At 44.0% G+C, this 16,191-nt stretch overlaps 1 protein-coding gene across 3 annotated transcripts in view; it reads right to left on the bottom strand.

Moving 5' to 3' along the window:
• Positions 1 to 1,779: 1,779 nt before the first annotated feature.
• DCAF1 (DDB1 and CUL4 associated factor 1) overlaps positions 1,780 to 16,191 on the bottom strand; it is a 93,177-nt gene continuing 78,765 nt past the window's right edge. For all 3 annotated transcript variants that reach the window (XM_082848223.1, XM_082848221.1, XM_082848222.1), the window contains 2 exons: positions 7,554 to 7,803; positions 1,780 to 3,261 (listed from right to left, as the gene is read on the bottom strand). In XM_082848223.1, the coding sequence (XP_082704349.1) occupies positions 3,203 to 3,261; positions 7,554 to 7,803 (309 nt within the window). In that variant the 3' untranslated portion in view covers positions 1,780 to 3,202. The remainder of the gene's footprint in view (positions 3,262 to 7,553; positions 7,804 to 16,191) is intronic.

Genomic DNA, 16,191 nt, shown 5'->3' with positions numbered 1-16,191 from the left:
TTAGATGTTTTAAAAGTATCATTGTCAAGGCTGAGGGAGAACAGAAGCTCCAATAAGGGAAATGAGCCCCCAAATGACCAGGAACTCCGGATTCTGTTGACCGTGCTGTCCTCTCTCTAGGTCTGGTCCACTACCCTGGCTGGCACGAGGCAGCGCAGGTGACAGCTGGGATGTGTTGAGAGAGACAGTTCGTGAGATGGAGGCGGGGGCTCAGTGCGGACCTCATGGACAATACATGCCTCTCCACAAGGACAGTGAAAGAGGTGACTTTTTGAGACCTTAGAGATTTAAAATAAACAGGGCAAGGAAGGCGCCTGGGGAAGTACTGCACTAGGCTTCAGCTGGTACTCGTGAGAGAAAATGCATGTTCATAACAAACACAAGAAGTGTTAAATGTGTTTATTTGCCTGTTTGTACTTGATCTTTGGCCACAACTGCCAGGTATCTGAGCAAAGCAGTGCGAGGCACTGTAGGCCACAGCTGCACCATTCCAGGCAGTTGGAACCACCAGAAGGAGGAATGGGCCTCATCTTGTTTAGAGCAGATGAGGTAGGGACGAATGCCTGGGTCACAGGCCAGAGCCGCCTTGCTGTATTAAGCCCAAAACTTCTCTGGGCTGTTCCTTCATAGAGTGGGTGCTCAGGATCCAGAATACTACACCTCCTAGTTTTCCCAGACAGAAACCTAGAAAGTCTGGCTGGAGAGGACACTTATCCCTTGCTTTGTTCACCCGTCTTGAGGGATAGGTGCTTTCTGGCCCCAAATTGAACTACAGAGTTTTCCTGCTGTGTGACCATCCTCCTCCTCTTCCTTGGACCCTCTTCTCAACTCCTTCCTTCCTCTCTTAAGACAGCAGCTTCTGTAACGTTTCTCAGAAAGGCCTTGGCCAGCACTAGCAAGGGTAGGTCAGGTGGTCAAGCCCCTGGTTGATTTATGATGCTGCCCCCAGAGAGAGAACTATTTAACTGCAGGCAACCTGTGCCTCCACCTGGGGTTCAGGTTCTAGCTGAAGTGTGGCTTAAAGGCAAAAATCAACCTAAGGCGAAATTTGCCTCATTGGCGGTTTGCTACTATTCCGCGTGTTTCTTCCTAAGTGACTGAGATCATGAGCCCTGCCTGGCAGATAAAGAGAGCTGATGTTTCCTTAGCCTCTTAGGGCACTTCCCTAAGGGAGTGTTGTCAAGTTGAACAGGAGTGTGCTTTCTTATTGCAGGTCCCCATCTCCACCAAGAGACCTGTGGGTGTTCCCAAGAGCTGCTGGCAGAGCTCAGGGAGACTGCCTCTGCTCAGTTAATGACTAGAATACAATGCGTTTAGTGCTTCTTGACTTTTAACCTGTTTTCTTCTAATGCACCAGCAGTCAAACTAGTCCACTGGTTAGGTGTTAGCAGTCCATTTAAGCTGAGGCATGAAGCAACCTAAGAGCTGAGACCTCTGCTCTCTAGAGGACCAAGAGGTGCCTGTGTGTGACACAGGACCAACCACTTCAGTGTGTGTGATGAACTGTATGGTGCTCCGAAGCCCAGCAGGGCTTCACCAGCCCCTGGTGAGTTTTAGCCGTCTTGTCTTGCTTATTTACTTCACAAATTTGTCCTCTTAGCAAAGGGAGAAAAGTCTCTTTAGCTATAAATACCTATATGATAGGAACCGGGCAAACTCAAAGGAAGAAAGAGACTAGGGTCTCCTATTTATTGTGGGTAAGAAGGGGGTGGGGTGAGTGAAAAGGTAAAAGCATCTGGTACTTTCCCTGGTGGCAGCCAGTTGTAGAGGCCTGTGAAATACCTGCAAACCCAGCCTGACCAAGCCCTAGCTGCCCCTAAACTGCCAAAACTGAAGAACTGCCCAGGTCTACTGTTGTACTCCCTTCAGAAAACAGTAATGACAGTCAGTCACCCAACTACAGGGATGGCCAAAATGCTTTCACTCCTTAGCTTTGCCAGCTCACAGTTTGCTCCACAAACTCCCAGGACCCCTAACGTTCCAGCTCCACCAAATCTACTCTGGAGCTGCCTTCTTGCTTTAGAACCCAGGATAGAGAGAGGCGTGCGGAGTGGACAGTGCCCTGAGCACCTCCCTCTGCCCCCTGCCCAGTCCTCCTCGGGGCGAGCAGCAGACCAGGGTTAGATGCTGTGACTAAGCTGCTTTTCTCCCCAGAGTGCTTTATTTGGGCAGAACGTGTTCTCACCCTGTCCTGGGCTGCCTCTCTTGGAAGGCGTCTTTATTGCCTGGCTAGAGCTACAAGGAGAGGGACAGACCCCACTTTGGTAAAAGAGAACAGGGAAAGGCCATAAACAAAGAAAGACAGACTTGTAGTTTATTTTGTATTTTTTTTAAATAAATACACTTTACATTAAAAGGCCTTTGATTTGTACTTTCCACATTGGGGAGAAAGGGAAGAAAAAAAGATTTTTGAAAAACTGAATCACAAAGAAAAATAGAGGGAGTGAACTTATATCCTAAGTTCCCTCAACTCCACAAAACCAATATCCACAATGACCTTGCTGCCCCACCCCCCACCAAACCATGAAGGTGGGTAAGCCTAGGCATTTACTCAGCAAACAAGCAGTACCTCCTCCCCACCTCCGGCACAAAGGAAAACAAATTAACCTGACAGCATATGAGGCAACAAAACAGGTTAAAAAAATCATATATTATATTTATAATAAAATATTCTTAATCCTTATCAATTTAAGAAACCACGGTTTTCCTTTTCATTTAAATACGTATGTAAAAATGCCTCTATTGTTATTTAGACATTTTCTTCCATAGAAAATGAACTGCAGGGACAAGAGACCTGGTGGATATAAGTTCATACCCTCAGTTATAAATGCCTTTTTTTTTTCTTTTTAAGTTTTATAAAAAACTATTTCTTGTTCTTTAAGTAAAGAACATTATACAAAGAAAATATATTGTGAAATAACCCCAGAGACGTGTTGGGTTTTTTTTCCCCCTTGAGGAAAGATATGTCCATCCTAGGAGAAGGGGGAAGCAGAATAGGGCCTAACCCCTGTTGTCTTTTTTTTGTGTGGTTATTGTTTTTAGAAGGACTCAGATTCCAGTGAGACTCTAAATCATAATCCTCTGAATGCAGGGCATGCAGCTCCTTAAAAGAGCCCTGGGAGAAAGGGAAGGGAAGATGTTTTGAATTCATTTGACTCAGTTTCTCGCCTGCCAAGAATCTCTTCCACGTGGTGATGGCTCCTCACTCATTTAGAGATAAGATGATGTCATCTTCCAAATCAGAGTTGTCAGAGCTGTCGGCTGAAAGGTAAGGAAAGGGAGAGACTAGATTACGCACTAGGCTTGTAGGAAGCTTTCAGGGAGAAAGCACCTGCATACACATAAATTTATGCCTGAGCATGGTTAATTACCAGTTTCCTGAAAGAAGAAAACATGTCAATTAACTCCTCAGAGCTGGCTCTGGAAAATATACTGTTTGGGCAATGATGGTTACTCCTGGGTCCTCTTGCTTGCTTACCTTTCAAAGGACCTGGACATGGTACCCTCTTGCTTCCTAGAGGTTCTTCCTCCTGCCTGAAAGGCCCTAAAGGGACCAGGCAAGCCCCCTCTGAAGCTTTCGCCCATGGTGCTTTGAGTGGCTGCAAAGGGGCAGGGCTGATAGGAGCACTGAGTGAGCCTGTGTAGTCCTTTGGCCTCTGGAGTCCCTCCGGTGGGCACAGGCCTGCCTGACCCCCACGACCACTAAAAAGGCAGGCTGAGCCCAAGCAAGGATGAGACTTCTCTTAAACTCATCAGCCATTCTCTTCTCAGAAGACCTCATAAAGGCAGAGGTAGTCAACCTGGGATTCATTCCTCTGAAATTTCTAAATATAATCTGAAGGGAACAAATTCCCAAAAGATACAAGCCAGAGCTTGCAGCAATACGAGAAAAACTGGGCTGGAGGCCAGCAGGGAGTAGCTGTGGCACCCTGGAAGGTGGCACTGTGTCTGACCCTCTGCTTGACCATCTGCCTTCCAGGCAGTGAATAGACCACATGAACACCTCTGGAAGGATCCATTAAGAGGTGAAACTAGGTGGTAACAGAACCCTCAAAGTGAGGTAGATGCACCTGTCTGGATGACAGAAATCGGAGAGAAACATAGTACCTAGCTCTAGTATTTGCTGAGTGAAGGTAAAGGAAAAATTCTAGTGCCCATTTTGATCACTCTCAGCTTAGGAAGCTGTGAAACAATTTTAACAAGGTCCCCAGGGAAATGGGCCAGCAGGTCCTGAGCTGGAGCCCTGAAAACGCCCATAGGCCCTGGGGTTCCCATGAGGAGAGGGACAGCCACTGGTTCCAAAGAATCCCTCATCAGCCCTTTCCCACGTACCTGAGAGACTCCACTCGGGGAAAGCTGATGAAGAACTGCATGTTCCCAAACCTTCCATTCACTACAATCTCCTTTAGGAAGAAAACTGAAGTGGATAAAGTAAAACCAAGAAAAGCATGGCCGTGATAAAATGAAGTCCTGAAGGTAAGCAAAAGTGATGGCTGGAAAAACCAGTGTTCCTGGGTCTAACAGGGCACAAGCATGGCTTGACTTTATTGGTGAGGAGTAGGGAAAACAAGATGGAGATCAAACTAATACCTGACACCGCTAAACCACAAACTAAGCCTCATCAGCTTCCTTGCTGAAAGAACTCCAGGAGGAAGTGAGCAGGGAAGGGGGTGACTCAGGCACAGCACTGTGTCCAAGGCCCATGGCAGACTGCGGAGAATCCCCTCATGCTCATGAGATCTATGAAGCAACACTGCCACACCCACCTGCCTGAGACCTATTCTAACCATCAGCTGTAGAGCTACTAAGAATTAAGAATCTTAACAACTCTGCATCACACCCAAGGACTGTAAATGCAGCTGGAGGAGGATAACACAATCTTCCATAAGCAAATAATTGTCAGGCACAGGGTTTAACAGAACTTTCAGGGGTCAGGGGTGGTCAGGTGGCAGGACTCCCTTCTCTACCTTCCTTAGCCTTTTCTCATCCTCCAAATGTTGAAGAGACCCGAACTCAGACCCTGGTGGGGACCTCTCCCTCTGAAAGGCCCTGGAAGCAAAGGCAGTCAGTGTTAGTCCCTACCATGTTTATTTAACCTGTTGTTCTACAACATACAGGCTTTTGGGGGGGGGGGGTGGTCAGAACTGACTGGAAAGAGAAACAAAGACCTCAGAGTCAAGGTGTCTCTCTTCCTAGGGCTGGGGTTCTGTATATGAAATCAATCATTGGATCTCTGGGATCTGGGGCTTATGCAAGGTTACATGGAGGGCATGTGGGTGTGGTTTTCTATAGTTACAACAGCTTTCATCATATCCTAAAAGGGCTCCATAAACCCCGAAAGGTTAACAGCTAATACACCAGATGATTAGTGTAAGGCAGAATATCAGCAAACCAAGGATACGGAGGGTGGTCCTTGTGTCTGCTCTGTTTCGAGCCGCTATCAGTCTCTGTAAAACAGAGAAAGCAATAGAGTACATATGCTGCACATGCCACCACCTCAGTTCTAGAGCCCAAACTGACATGTCCTCAACTTTTCATCTATAATGGCACTTTTACATCATAAATATTCCCACCAAGTTAAAGTAACATTATTCTCTGATAGAATTAGGGTTTTCCAGATTACCTCTTGGGCTTAAAAGAATGAATTTCCTAGAATAACCAGTAAAAGGCTATAAAGGAAGCAGTAATTTTACAGGCCAAATACAAAATTAATTTATATTCAAACTGAGAATGGAAAAATTAGTGATACTCTTAGGTCGGGGGTACCAGCTGCTCCCCTAACCTACCTTATATTACTTATAATTGAAGGGAAACAGAACTTGTGCCCACGTGTCACAGGTGACAAAGAAGTTTAGTAAAACTTTTCTTTTTATTCCCATCAATATTGTCATGTTTCCCTTGCCCCTGAGTCCCTCTTACCCGGCTCTCTGACCATCGCTAGGGACAAAGGAAATCCTCCTTCAATGAATCATCTCAACCTCCAAGTACCAAAAAATGGAAGTTGGCAAACAGCAGATGGGCAGATACAAGGCAATCCCTCCCACCGCACAGAGCTTCCTCAAAATGCAACTTTGGCAAGAGGACTTAGGTAAGAAAGTCAGTCTCCCCTAAGCCAACTGCCTTCAATCTTGAGCTCTAGAAGCATGTATAAGATTTATCCCAAAGGAAATGGATTTAGGTCACTGTGGAACCGGAGAATCTTATACATATATGCTTAAATATATATACTGCCACCCACCCTCTCCTCTCCTACTATACATACACACTCCCTCCCTCCCACTGCCCCCAACACCAAACACCAATGACTAAAAACCAAGCATCTACTCTGAAGAGGCTTGGAGTTTGCTGAGCTTAGGCCAATACAATAACATTTTCTGTAATGATGTAAATGTTCTATATCTGTGCTGTTCAATATGGTAGCCACATGTGGCTACTGAGCACTTGAAATGTAGACATGAAAATGAGGGACTGAATTTTAAATTTAATTAAAATTCTAATGGCCACAGGTGTACTGGCTACCATATTAGGCATAATACCTACCTTGGCTGTGAGAATGCTGGCCAGGTTAGCTACATGAAAAATGACTGAATATCACAGTGATTACTCCCCAGTCAGGCAGGGCAGCACTAGGAAGAACCAGGACCACAGCAAGCATGAGTCTGTCAACAGTGACACAGGTCACAGTGATGCTGCCAAATATGTCCTCTTAAAACATGCAGAATATAGCAGCAGAGCTCGCAGACTCTTAGAACTATTAGGTGATTTACTCAGGGTCCATTAGTATAGGCAGGGGACAACCTGACTTCAGAAACCTGTTCTAATGAGAAGGTACTGGAAAAACTGGAGCTTGTTCTTCAAAACTTGGAATAGGAAAGGGGGGTGCGGGGGAAGGAACAAAACAGAAGCCAAAGAGAAACATCTGTTCCCTGGCCTTTAAGAGGGATTAAGCAAAAGCAGGCAGGAAGGGGCTGCAACCCACAAGAGGGCTTCTATTTCTTTACAACTTTAGAAAAGAACAGGTACAGCACCCCCATGAGCAGCTGCATCTGATGATGTCAGCTCTGCCTCTTGGGAGAACTACACTTTTGCCCTCCAGTCTAAGGCTAATCCTCTGAAGCAGGGGTCGACAAACCTATGGGCCAAACCAAGACCCATGGGCCAAACCAAGACCACCAGCTATTTTTGTAAATAAAGTTTATTAGAACACAGCCACATCATTAATTTATGTCTTGTCTGGCCGCTCTCACACTACAAGAGCAAAGCTGAGTAGCTGCAAAAGAGACCATTCAGCCCAAAAGCCAAAATTACTGTCCAGCCTTTGTAGAAGTGTGCCAACCCCTGTTTTAAAGAGATAATAGCCATTTGGTTACAGAGTCGTCATGACAGGAGCACTGAGGATGAGAGATGTGAAACTGCTTTTCCTCAAGGGCCCAGGTGGTGACTCTAGTTAATGGGGCACAGAACCCTGGTGTGGCTTGCCCGCTGGGCTGGCACAGGGAAGGGCCCTTTCCCTAGGTACCCAAGCCCAGCCTCGTGGTCAGCCCTAGACTTACTGTCCCCCAGGATCAGTTCCACTTCCTCATCTGCATCAGAGTCTTCATCTTCTCCATCCTCTCCCTCCTCTAGCAGGTTTGCTAGCTCCTCATCAGAGGGAGAAAAGTCATTGTCGCCATCCTCCCCTGCGTTCTCATTGTTGTCATCCTCCAACTCCGCCTCCAGCAACTGGTCAGTGTCAAGCTCATCTAAATCATCAGTGTCGTCATCATCTTCATCGTCATCTTCTTCCTCCTGTTCTTCCTCTTCCTGGTAAGAGAGCATGAGGTCCATTAGGACAAACACAGAGACCCAGCCCATGTGGGCCACATGGGCAGTCTCTCTCCTCCTTCCCAAAGGACAGAGGAGGTAACAGTCAGTAGAGAGCATGGTAATCTAGGTTAGCACACACTTCATGGGCCAGCTTGACTCGTCAGTGAAGGCTGAGACAGGCACATACATGTCCCCCAAGACACTCAAGCACTCCTCAGACAAGGACTACTGGTCACTCCACAAAGGCATTACTGGTCATGCAGCCCTTATCTAAGGAAATGGACAACACACTTCACAGAGGTCTCTGCCATCAACATTCTATGTTTCTAACTAATAATAAACCCCAAAGGGCTCTTCTCTCTATCCTCTATCAACCAAACCAAATGAAATCACTTGAGGCACCGGAACTAAAGCTTCTACCTGGAATCTAAAAAGCAGTGCTTTAATAAAACAGGAAGAACACAGCTGCTGAGTCACCAGCTCCTAAGCCCTTCAAATTCTTGTCCTTGATCTTATTTATAACCATGTATGTGGGTCAGCACCTCTGACGGTGCTGTCACAAGCATCCAATGATCTGAATGTCCAACAAAATAGACTTTTACCACTAAAGAGATACTTGCATTTTCTGTTACAAGCCACACACACACCAAAAAAGTATGCTAGAGAAATTGTCCAGCCTTCTGTTCCCTCCAAACTGTTTCCCTTCAAGCAAGAGAGGACACGACGACATCTCTTTGCCTTCCTAAGAACGACAGGTGTTCCCAAGTTAAAGTGACCAACATTCAGTCACTAATCCTTCTGCTCAAACATCAACTGTCAGCACTGCCAGTAGCAAAAGGATTCTAATTCCTGCAATAATAAAATATAAAATTCATTTAACACACCAGCCTAATAAAAGTCAAGACAAAACAAGCCCTACATTAGCAGAAAAAAATCTTTAAAAACATTTTGGAAGTGCTTTAAAAAAAAGGGGGGGGGAATTTCCCCAGTGGAACAGTGGTTAAGAATCTGCCTGCCAATGCAGGGGACACAGGTTCGATCCCTGGTCCGAGAAGATCCCACATGCCACGGAGCAACTCGTGCACCACAACTACTGAGCTTGCAAGCCACAACTACTGAAGCCCGTGTGCCTAGAGCCCATGCTCCGCAACAACAGAAGCCACCACAATGAGAAGCCCGCGCTCACCACAACTAGCAAAAGCCTTGGCGCAGCAACAAAGACCCAACACAGCCAAAAAAAAAAAGTGCTGCCGCGTGCCAATCACTTAAAAACCAAACACTGCTTATCCAGCCACTAGTGTTCATCAGCTGTAAAGTAAACTAGGCTCATATTCATCAGGGTAGCTCTGCTTTATGAACTTTTGATAGTTTTGGAACCACCATTTAGAGGCTTTTTGATTTGCTGTTTGACCCACTGATTTAGACTTTCCAACAATTTCTGGCAGCTACGTGGGAATAACTGGCCCCTTGAAATACCCAGTATTCCTAATGCCTGTAAAAGTATGTGTCCACACCAGAGTTTATATGTGCGCGTGTGTGTGAACGTACCGCCATGATAACCTGAGACCACTGTTCCACAGCCTGGCCACACATGACCTCCATGTGGACAGCTACTAAGCATCTACCCACTGGAAAGGAACTGAGAATGCCTGAAGGCAGTAACAATAAACTGACGCACAGACAAGCTTCTGGCCCTACAAATACATCAGCTCATACAAATAACAAGGGAAAAGAGAGAGGAGTCAAAATTCAGGGAAATAATTCAAAGTATTTACCAGATTACAACTTTTGCCTCTTTTTTCCACACGTTTTCAGGGATCTGACCAAAATTAGTTCTAATTAATAAAGTTCCTTCAGTTAAAAAGAAGCACATTAAAAAGAGTATCCAGGGCTTCCCTGGTGGCGCAGCGGTTGAGAGTCCGCCTGCCGATGCAGGGGACATGGGTTTGTGCCCCAGTCTGGGAAGATCCTACATGCCGCGGAGCGGCTGGGCCCGTGAGCTATGGCCGCTGAGCCTGCGCGTCGGGAGCCTGTGCTCCGCAACAGGAGAGGTCACAACAGTGAGAGGCCCACGTACCGCAAAAAAAAAATAAAAAAGAGTATCAGCAAATTTAAGGAAGATTGTTCTTCATTTCTAAAAACATCAAAACTTAGCTGATCCAGGAGAACTAAGAAAAAGCTCCAAAGTCAAGAGCAATCCTAGAAAACAGGTCAACCAGGGTCTAAGGTTTGAACTACAGATACCATTCCAAATTCTTCCAGAAGCCTACTTTTACTTAATCTTGTAGCAGAAGAAATAATTTATATTTATTCATCCCAGAAGGCCATGATGACATATGTGACAACAGGAGAAGGGAAATGAATAGGAAGGGGAGACCTACCTGAATCTCAAACACATCACTTCATCATTTATACTCTGGATTTAATGACCAGTGGTTTAACATGTATTTTGTTACACATGGATATGGCCATAAACTCGCTTTCTAAATTTTAAATCTGAAACGTGGAGCATGAAACAGAACAGAGGCTCACAAGATCTATCCAAAGTGCTGTGGTAGAATCTAATTCTGTGGTTGAACCCAAAAGAGTCTAGGAAGCAATTTTAAGAGCATTCTTGCAGGTTTAAGTACCTGGTTAGTAAGGCCCTCTCCTTCATATCTAGAGAATAAAGCTTCCACTAATGAGTGGTCAAAAAAGTGGTCCAAAAAACCAAAAATTATTACTTAATGAAAAAAGCAAATCTTGCTAGAATCCCGATTCAAGTCCAGCAACATTTAGATGTTTTGGATCCAGGAATATTGATTTTTAAAAAATTCTCTAAGACCTCTCTTTTAGAGCTTAGAAACAGGAATTCAGGGCCACGCTGTTTTAAACTACTAATAAATTCTCCTACAGAAAAAATTCTAAAATTCTTCCCTTCTTGGTTCCATCTTAAGTCAATTTCATGGTTAGCCAAAGGCCCAAACCCCTGCAGATAAATCAACCCACTCCTCTCCTGTACAGAGAACAGGTCAACTGGCATAAGCTCCCTCAGCTGCCCTCTGGTCCCTCACCACATCTAAACCTGACTTCAACCATAGTCTGAGGAAGAAGAAAGCCTTCCACTTCCGCTCTGGACCTCAGTCCACCCCCGGTCCTTATTACCATGCTGCACCTTCCTCATGCTCACTCACTCACAACCACCCTCACACTTGGCTCCACTAGCTTTCTTACCTTCTCTGAAGAAAGTCAGCTTCCCCAAACCTAACAACTTCTAATCTACACAGGCTTTAAACTCCTTCCATCTATAGACTTTTGGGTAACCTGAACCCTACTCCTGGCCTCCAAGTCTTCAGCCACCACTTGCTCACTCATCCACTCACTCTGTCTTCTATTCCTCTAACACTTGACGGTCCGGCTTCTGCCCACAGCACTCCACAGTGTAGCAGGTAATGGTATGTGCTCTGGAGCCAGGCTGCCTCACAGGATCCAAACTCTGCTGACACTATGTTTACTTAGCCTCATAGGGTTGTTGATAGGATTTAATGGGGGAAAAAATGTGTATACATGTATGTATATAATCTCTTTGGAAAGTGCCTAGCATATACTAAGTGGTCAGATAGTCTGTTGCTCCTAATAACTGGAAGCTTCCTAAAGAGGCCTGAATGGCTAACCACGGGGCTTCTCTACAATGACTGACACTAACCAATCCTGGCTCCCACACTGGGCTGCTGATCTTTACCTGATCCCTTCCAGATCTCCTAGGCATAAAGGTTCCTACAACTTAAAATTTATTTCTGCCTTTACATTTCCTCTCATTCATAAATCCTGAACTCACATTAGATAACTCTACCCATCTGTACCACAGAAACTTCTAAAACTGAACTCAAAGCACCCCCTAAACCTAGCACCTTTCCCACACTTCTCCCAGTTACCAGATGAAACCTCAAACATCTTTCACTTCTCCCACTTTCACGGCTTCACACCCAGTTAGTTAATGTCACTCACAGACCTGGGGTGCCCAGCACTCCCCTCTCATTCCACTCACCTACTGCATTCTCCCTCCTCCTGTCTACCTCCAGTCTCTCCAACTGTCTATGGTCTTATCCCTTCCCAGATCAAAAAACCCAGGCACTCCATAATGCTGCCCACATTACAGAATTACAACAGAAGCAATGATTACTAAACAACCATTTAATGCCAACTTCTCTAAATCTTAATTTCTTGTTAAATGAGAGGATTTAATTACATCACTGGTTCCTACTCAGGTGTGGCCATCAGAATGTGTATTTTGGAGCACTGGGAAAGTTCTCCAAAATACACATGCCTAAACCCCACCCAGGGTCCAGGCTGACAGAACCAATCTTTACAAATTAAGCTCCAACAGGAGGATTTTGGAAAGGTGCCCCAGGAATTGTGGAGTGCACCGTAATGAAGAACCACTGTACAAGATGACCTCTGGTTCTAAAATCCTACTCTCCTGTAATAATGTACCCTATCCAAAGACTCCCAATGACAGAACCAAAAAAGTGAATACAGGCACCCCTTGTTTTACTGCAATTACACTTTGCAGATACTGCGGGGTTTTTTGTTTTTGTTTTACAAATTGAAGGTTTGAAGCAACCCTGCATCGAGCAAATCTATCAGCACTATTCTTCCAACAGCATTTGCTCACTTCATGTCTCATGTCACATTTTGTAATTCTCAGAATTTCAAACTTTTTCATTATTATTATTATTACATTTGTTATGGTGATCTGTGATCAGTGATCTTTGATGTTATTATTACAACTCCCTGAAGGCTCAGATGATGGTTAGCATTTTTGGCAATAAAGTGTATTTTAATTAAGGTATGTACACCTAATAAACTACAGTACAGTGTAAACATAACTTTTATATGCACTGGGAAACCAAAAAAATTCATGTGACTTGCTATATTGCAATATTCGCTTTAATGCAGTAGTATGGAACTGAACCCACAATATCTCCAAGGTATTCCTGAAAAGTTATTACCACTGACCTTCCCTCCTATCAAACTGTCTTGCTCTCTAGGACTTAATTTGATTTTCTTTTAACTAGTGCACCATTTGTTTCTAGACCATTCAAAATTCTTCTTGAATACATGTCTATTTTTCAAGAGAAACAGCTTTTAGCTTACACTGCCTTCAAAAATATAACCAATCTCTTAGAAAAACACCAAACCTCTCATCATACTTTAAAAACAGTTAATCTAAAAACTAGTATAGGGCTTCCCTGGTGGCACAGTGGTTGAGAGTCCACCTGCCGATGCAGGGGACACGGGTTTGTGCCCCGGTCTGGGAAGATCCCACATGCCGCGGAGTGGCTGGGCCTGTGCGCCATGGCCGCTGAGCCTGTGCGTCCTGAGCCTGTGCTCCACAACGGGAGAGGCCACAACAGGGAGAGGCCCGCGTACCGCAAAGAAAAAAAAACCTAGTATAGCTTTTTTTAAAATGCAATTAAAACCTGAGCCTACTGTCTTGACATTTCAACGTCATATTTGCAAAATTTAAACTCTTGCTTCTCCTCCTGACACTTGTTCCTGTTGTTAACTATCCTTAAAAGCTATAGATTCATTTCAGGGTCATAAACACTTGTGCTTTTCTCTCCTCATCAGCAGAATCTAATTCACATATATTTTAAATTTCTTAGTTGGGAAAAAAAGGCTTTTCAGGAATCACTGACCAAGCTTACAGCAGGTGTGTAATCAGTAAAGACTCTTACCATCCACTTCTAGGCAGTGGAGAACACACAGGAAGCACAGCACACAGTGTGTCCCAAATTCCAAAGTGGAGTGGAGAAAAGAAAGATTATTCCCTTGTTTTGCTTTTGGTTTTAAAAGAAACTTAAGATTAACTATAATTAGTTGAAATGTATTGGCTTTTCAAAATCTAAGAACAATGATCAATTACTAATCTTTGGTTTTATAATTTTCCTAAAAGTTAACATCAAAGTTGACTGAATTGATTTTTTAAAACAACACATATACCGAAATTCCAATGGATAATGAGTTTCGATAAGTGCCTAGCTTTATCTCTGCTTTCACCAAATGCCTGAAGGCTGGCAGGAATCAAATATTATAGCTGTCAAATACATTGTATTATGTTTTCATTCAACAATACAGTGGTACAGTTCATCCCTTCTTGTTAATCTCCAAGCTTATTTAAACAGAAGGGCAAAAGACAACCATTTTTATGTATGTAAATTATATCTCAATAAAGCTTTTTCAATCAATAAAAACCATTTATATAGGCACTTTATGCAAGACCATCTTATCAGATGGCAGCTGACCATTCAGGATTCTGAGTTTATTTTGCTAAGGTGAAAAGGCAAATTCAAAGGTGTTGGTCACAGGTGCCTGCATCCCTGAGCCATGCAAGTCATACCTGGAACATCTGAGAAGACCTGACAGCAGATATCTGGACTAGGACAAAACTCTGACTGGCAAATGACTCAAATGAAAATGAAGTCTCCAGTTTTAAAATCAGGTGAAGCAAACAAAGGAAAGTAAGTTAAAAAAAAATCAAGCTGATACAGGGAAGAGGTGATGAGGAGAAATCTGATGAAGATAGTAAATACAGGAAAACACCACTGCAAGATACTAAGAGGACATGTGAATCAACAGAATTAAGGTTACAAAGGAAGCCTGCTTAAATAGATACAGTATTATCACACTGAAACATATCTGAATCAAAAACCAAAATGTCAAGGGCTTAGGGGGAAACAAATTCTCTAACGGATGTCCTTCGAACATGAAATGCACCAGCTGATCCCTAAGGACAGTGGTATCAGTATGTGCCATGCAATGTGCCTTGACCCTAAGAAATCCAGAAACAGTGCTAAGTCACTCACAGTGCACACCTACACAGACACCTACTCCTCTTCCAACTAGAAACCTTTCAGGCCCTTCCACAGACTGAGCCCTAGGGCCACTCATTAGGGCCCTCTTGAGTCTGTCCCTCTTGGCCTTGGCCCTCTATGCCTCTATTTTTCCTTCCTGAACCAGAGTCAGAAGTCCTAAACACCACCCTACCTCTCTCTAGTATCTTTCTCCCTTAACCTCTCAAAATGAAAGTTAAATAGAACCACAGAAGAATGAACCAGTCTCTTCTCTGACCCAAGCCTCCCTGTAGAGGGTGGAATGAGAAGAGAAGAACACTTAGGGTGTTCCTTTATGGTGGTCTCTTGCTTCCACAGCCAGCCACCCAAGATTCACTTCTCACCCATCACTCCAAATCTGCAAGAAGAATGAGGCCAAACCCAATAATAGCCCCCCAGCATCCAAAATATCTAGCTTCTCTTTTCTTGACCTCCTCCTCAAAGACAGACACCAGGTATCACATGGACCCATGTGACAGCTCCCAGAGAAGACTGTTGCCCACTGCTTTGTAAACTGCAAGCATGTGGGAGAGTAGGAATAATGGTGTTGATAAATAACTTTAAATAAACCCAGTTTTTGCTTCAGATTTACAGTTCAACAAGTAACATCCAAGAAGCTTGAGACAAAACTGATATCTTGTAGTGATCTATAATGAGAGGGGTAGTGATGAATGAACCCATGGAGGATGAGACAGTCTGCAGCCACCTGTACCACTATAATATACCAACAAACAGCTTGACAACATCACCTTCTATACCTACTCAAGGATAAACTACATCTTGATTCACGACAGCTAAAGTGGAAAAGAGTATGCATTAAGGGAAGGTGGTGTCTAAGGAAGCCAAAGGCCACAAGAATAAAAGACCAGACACTATTAAGAAACTGACTCAAAGCAACTACATGATGTTTGGAGGATCTAATACCACTTGCAAGCTCTGGTATGAAGAAATACTAGCAACACATAGGAGTTAAACACTGCTGCATTCAAGAAAACATGAAGATCCATGTCACAAATAAATCAAAGATCTCAAGTATCCATCTGAAGACCTCTCCCTTTTACCCAGATCTCACAACTCACATGAGGTTTAAATACTGTGGGATCCTCTCACCCATGAAACCAAGGAAATCACTGAGGACTCTATGGGCCAAGCAGCCGGGAAGCATTAAAGGAAATCCCTTCTATAATAGGAATTTCCTAGCTGTATCTGGTGAAGTGGTTTAAACTCTGGAACCTAACCGTCCTTTATAATAAATATGGTATTTAAAAACCTATGGTACTGCTTCTGGTTTCTAGGCACATAAGAAGCTAGAAGTTGCCACTCCACCTTAACAAGTAAAAAGCTGAACAAACTAAAAAGATCAGTAACTGTTCTTAGATTCAACAGAGAAGTGGGGTGACAGGGCAAACCACTGCCCCAAAATCGGAGAAATACAGAGAATTGCAACTTGCCAGAGCATAAACCAGAAACACAAACCTCTACAGGAACCAGTACCAAGGAGGAAAACCTG

Source organism: Leucopleurus acutus (genome assembly GCF_964270905.1).
Source record: "Leucopleurus acutus genome assembly, chromosome: 10".
Classification (NCBI taxonomy): domain Eukaryota; kingdom Metazoa; phylum Chordata; class Mammalia; order Artiodactyla; family Delphinidae; genus Leucopleurus; species Leucopleurus acutus.
The sequence above is the reverse complement of the archived record's forward strand: the minus strand, read 5'-3'. Positions and strand labels throughout refer to the sequence as shown.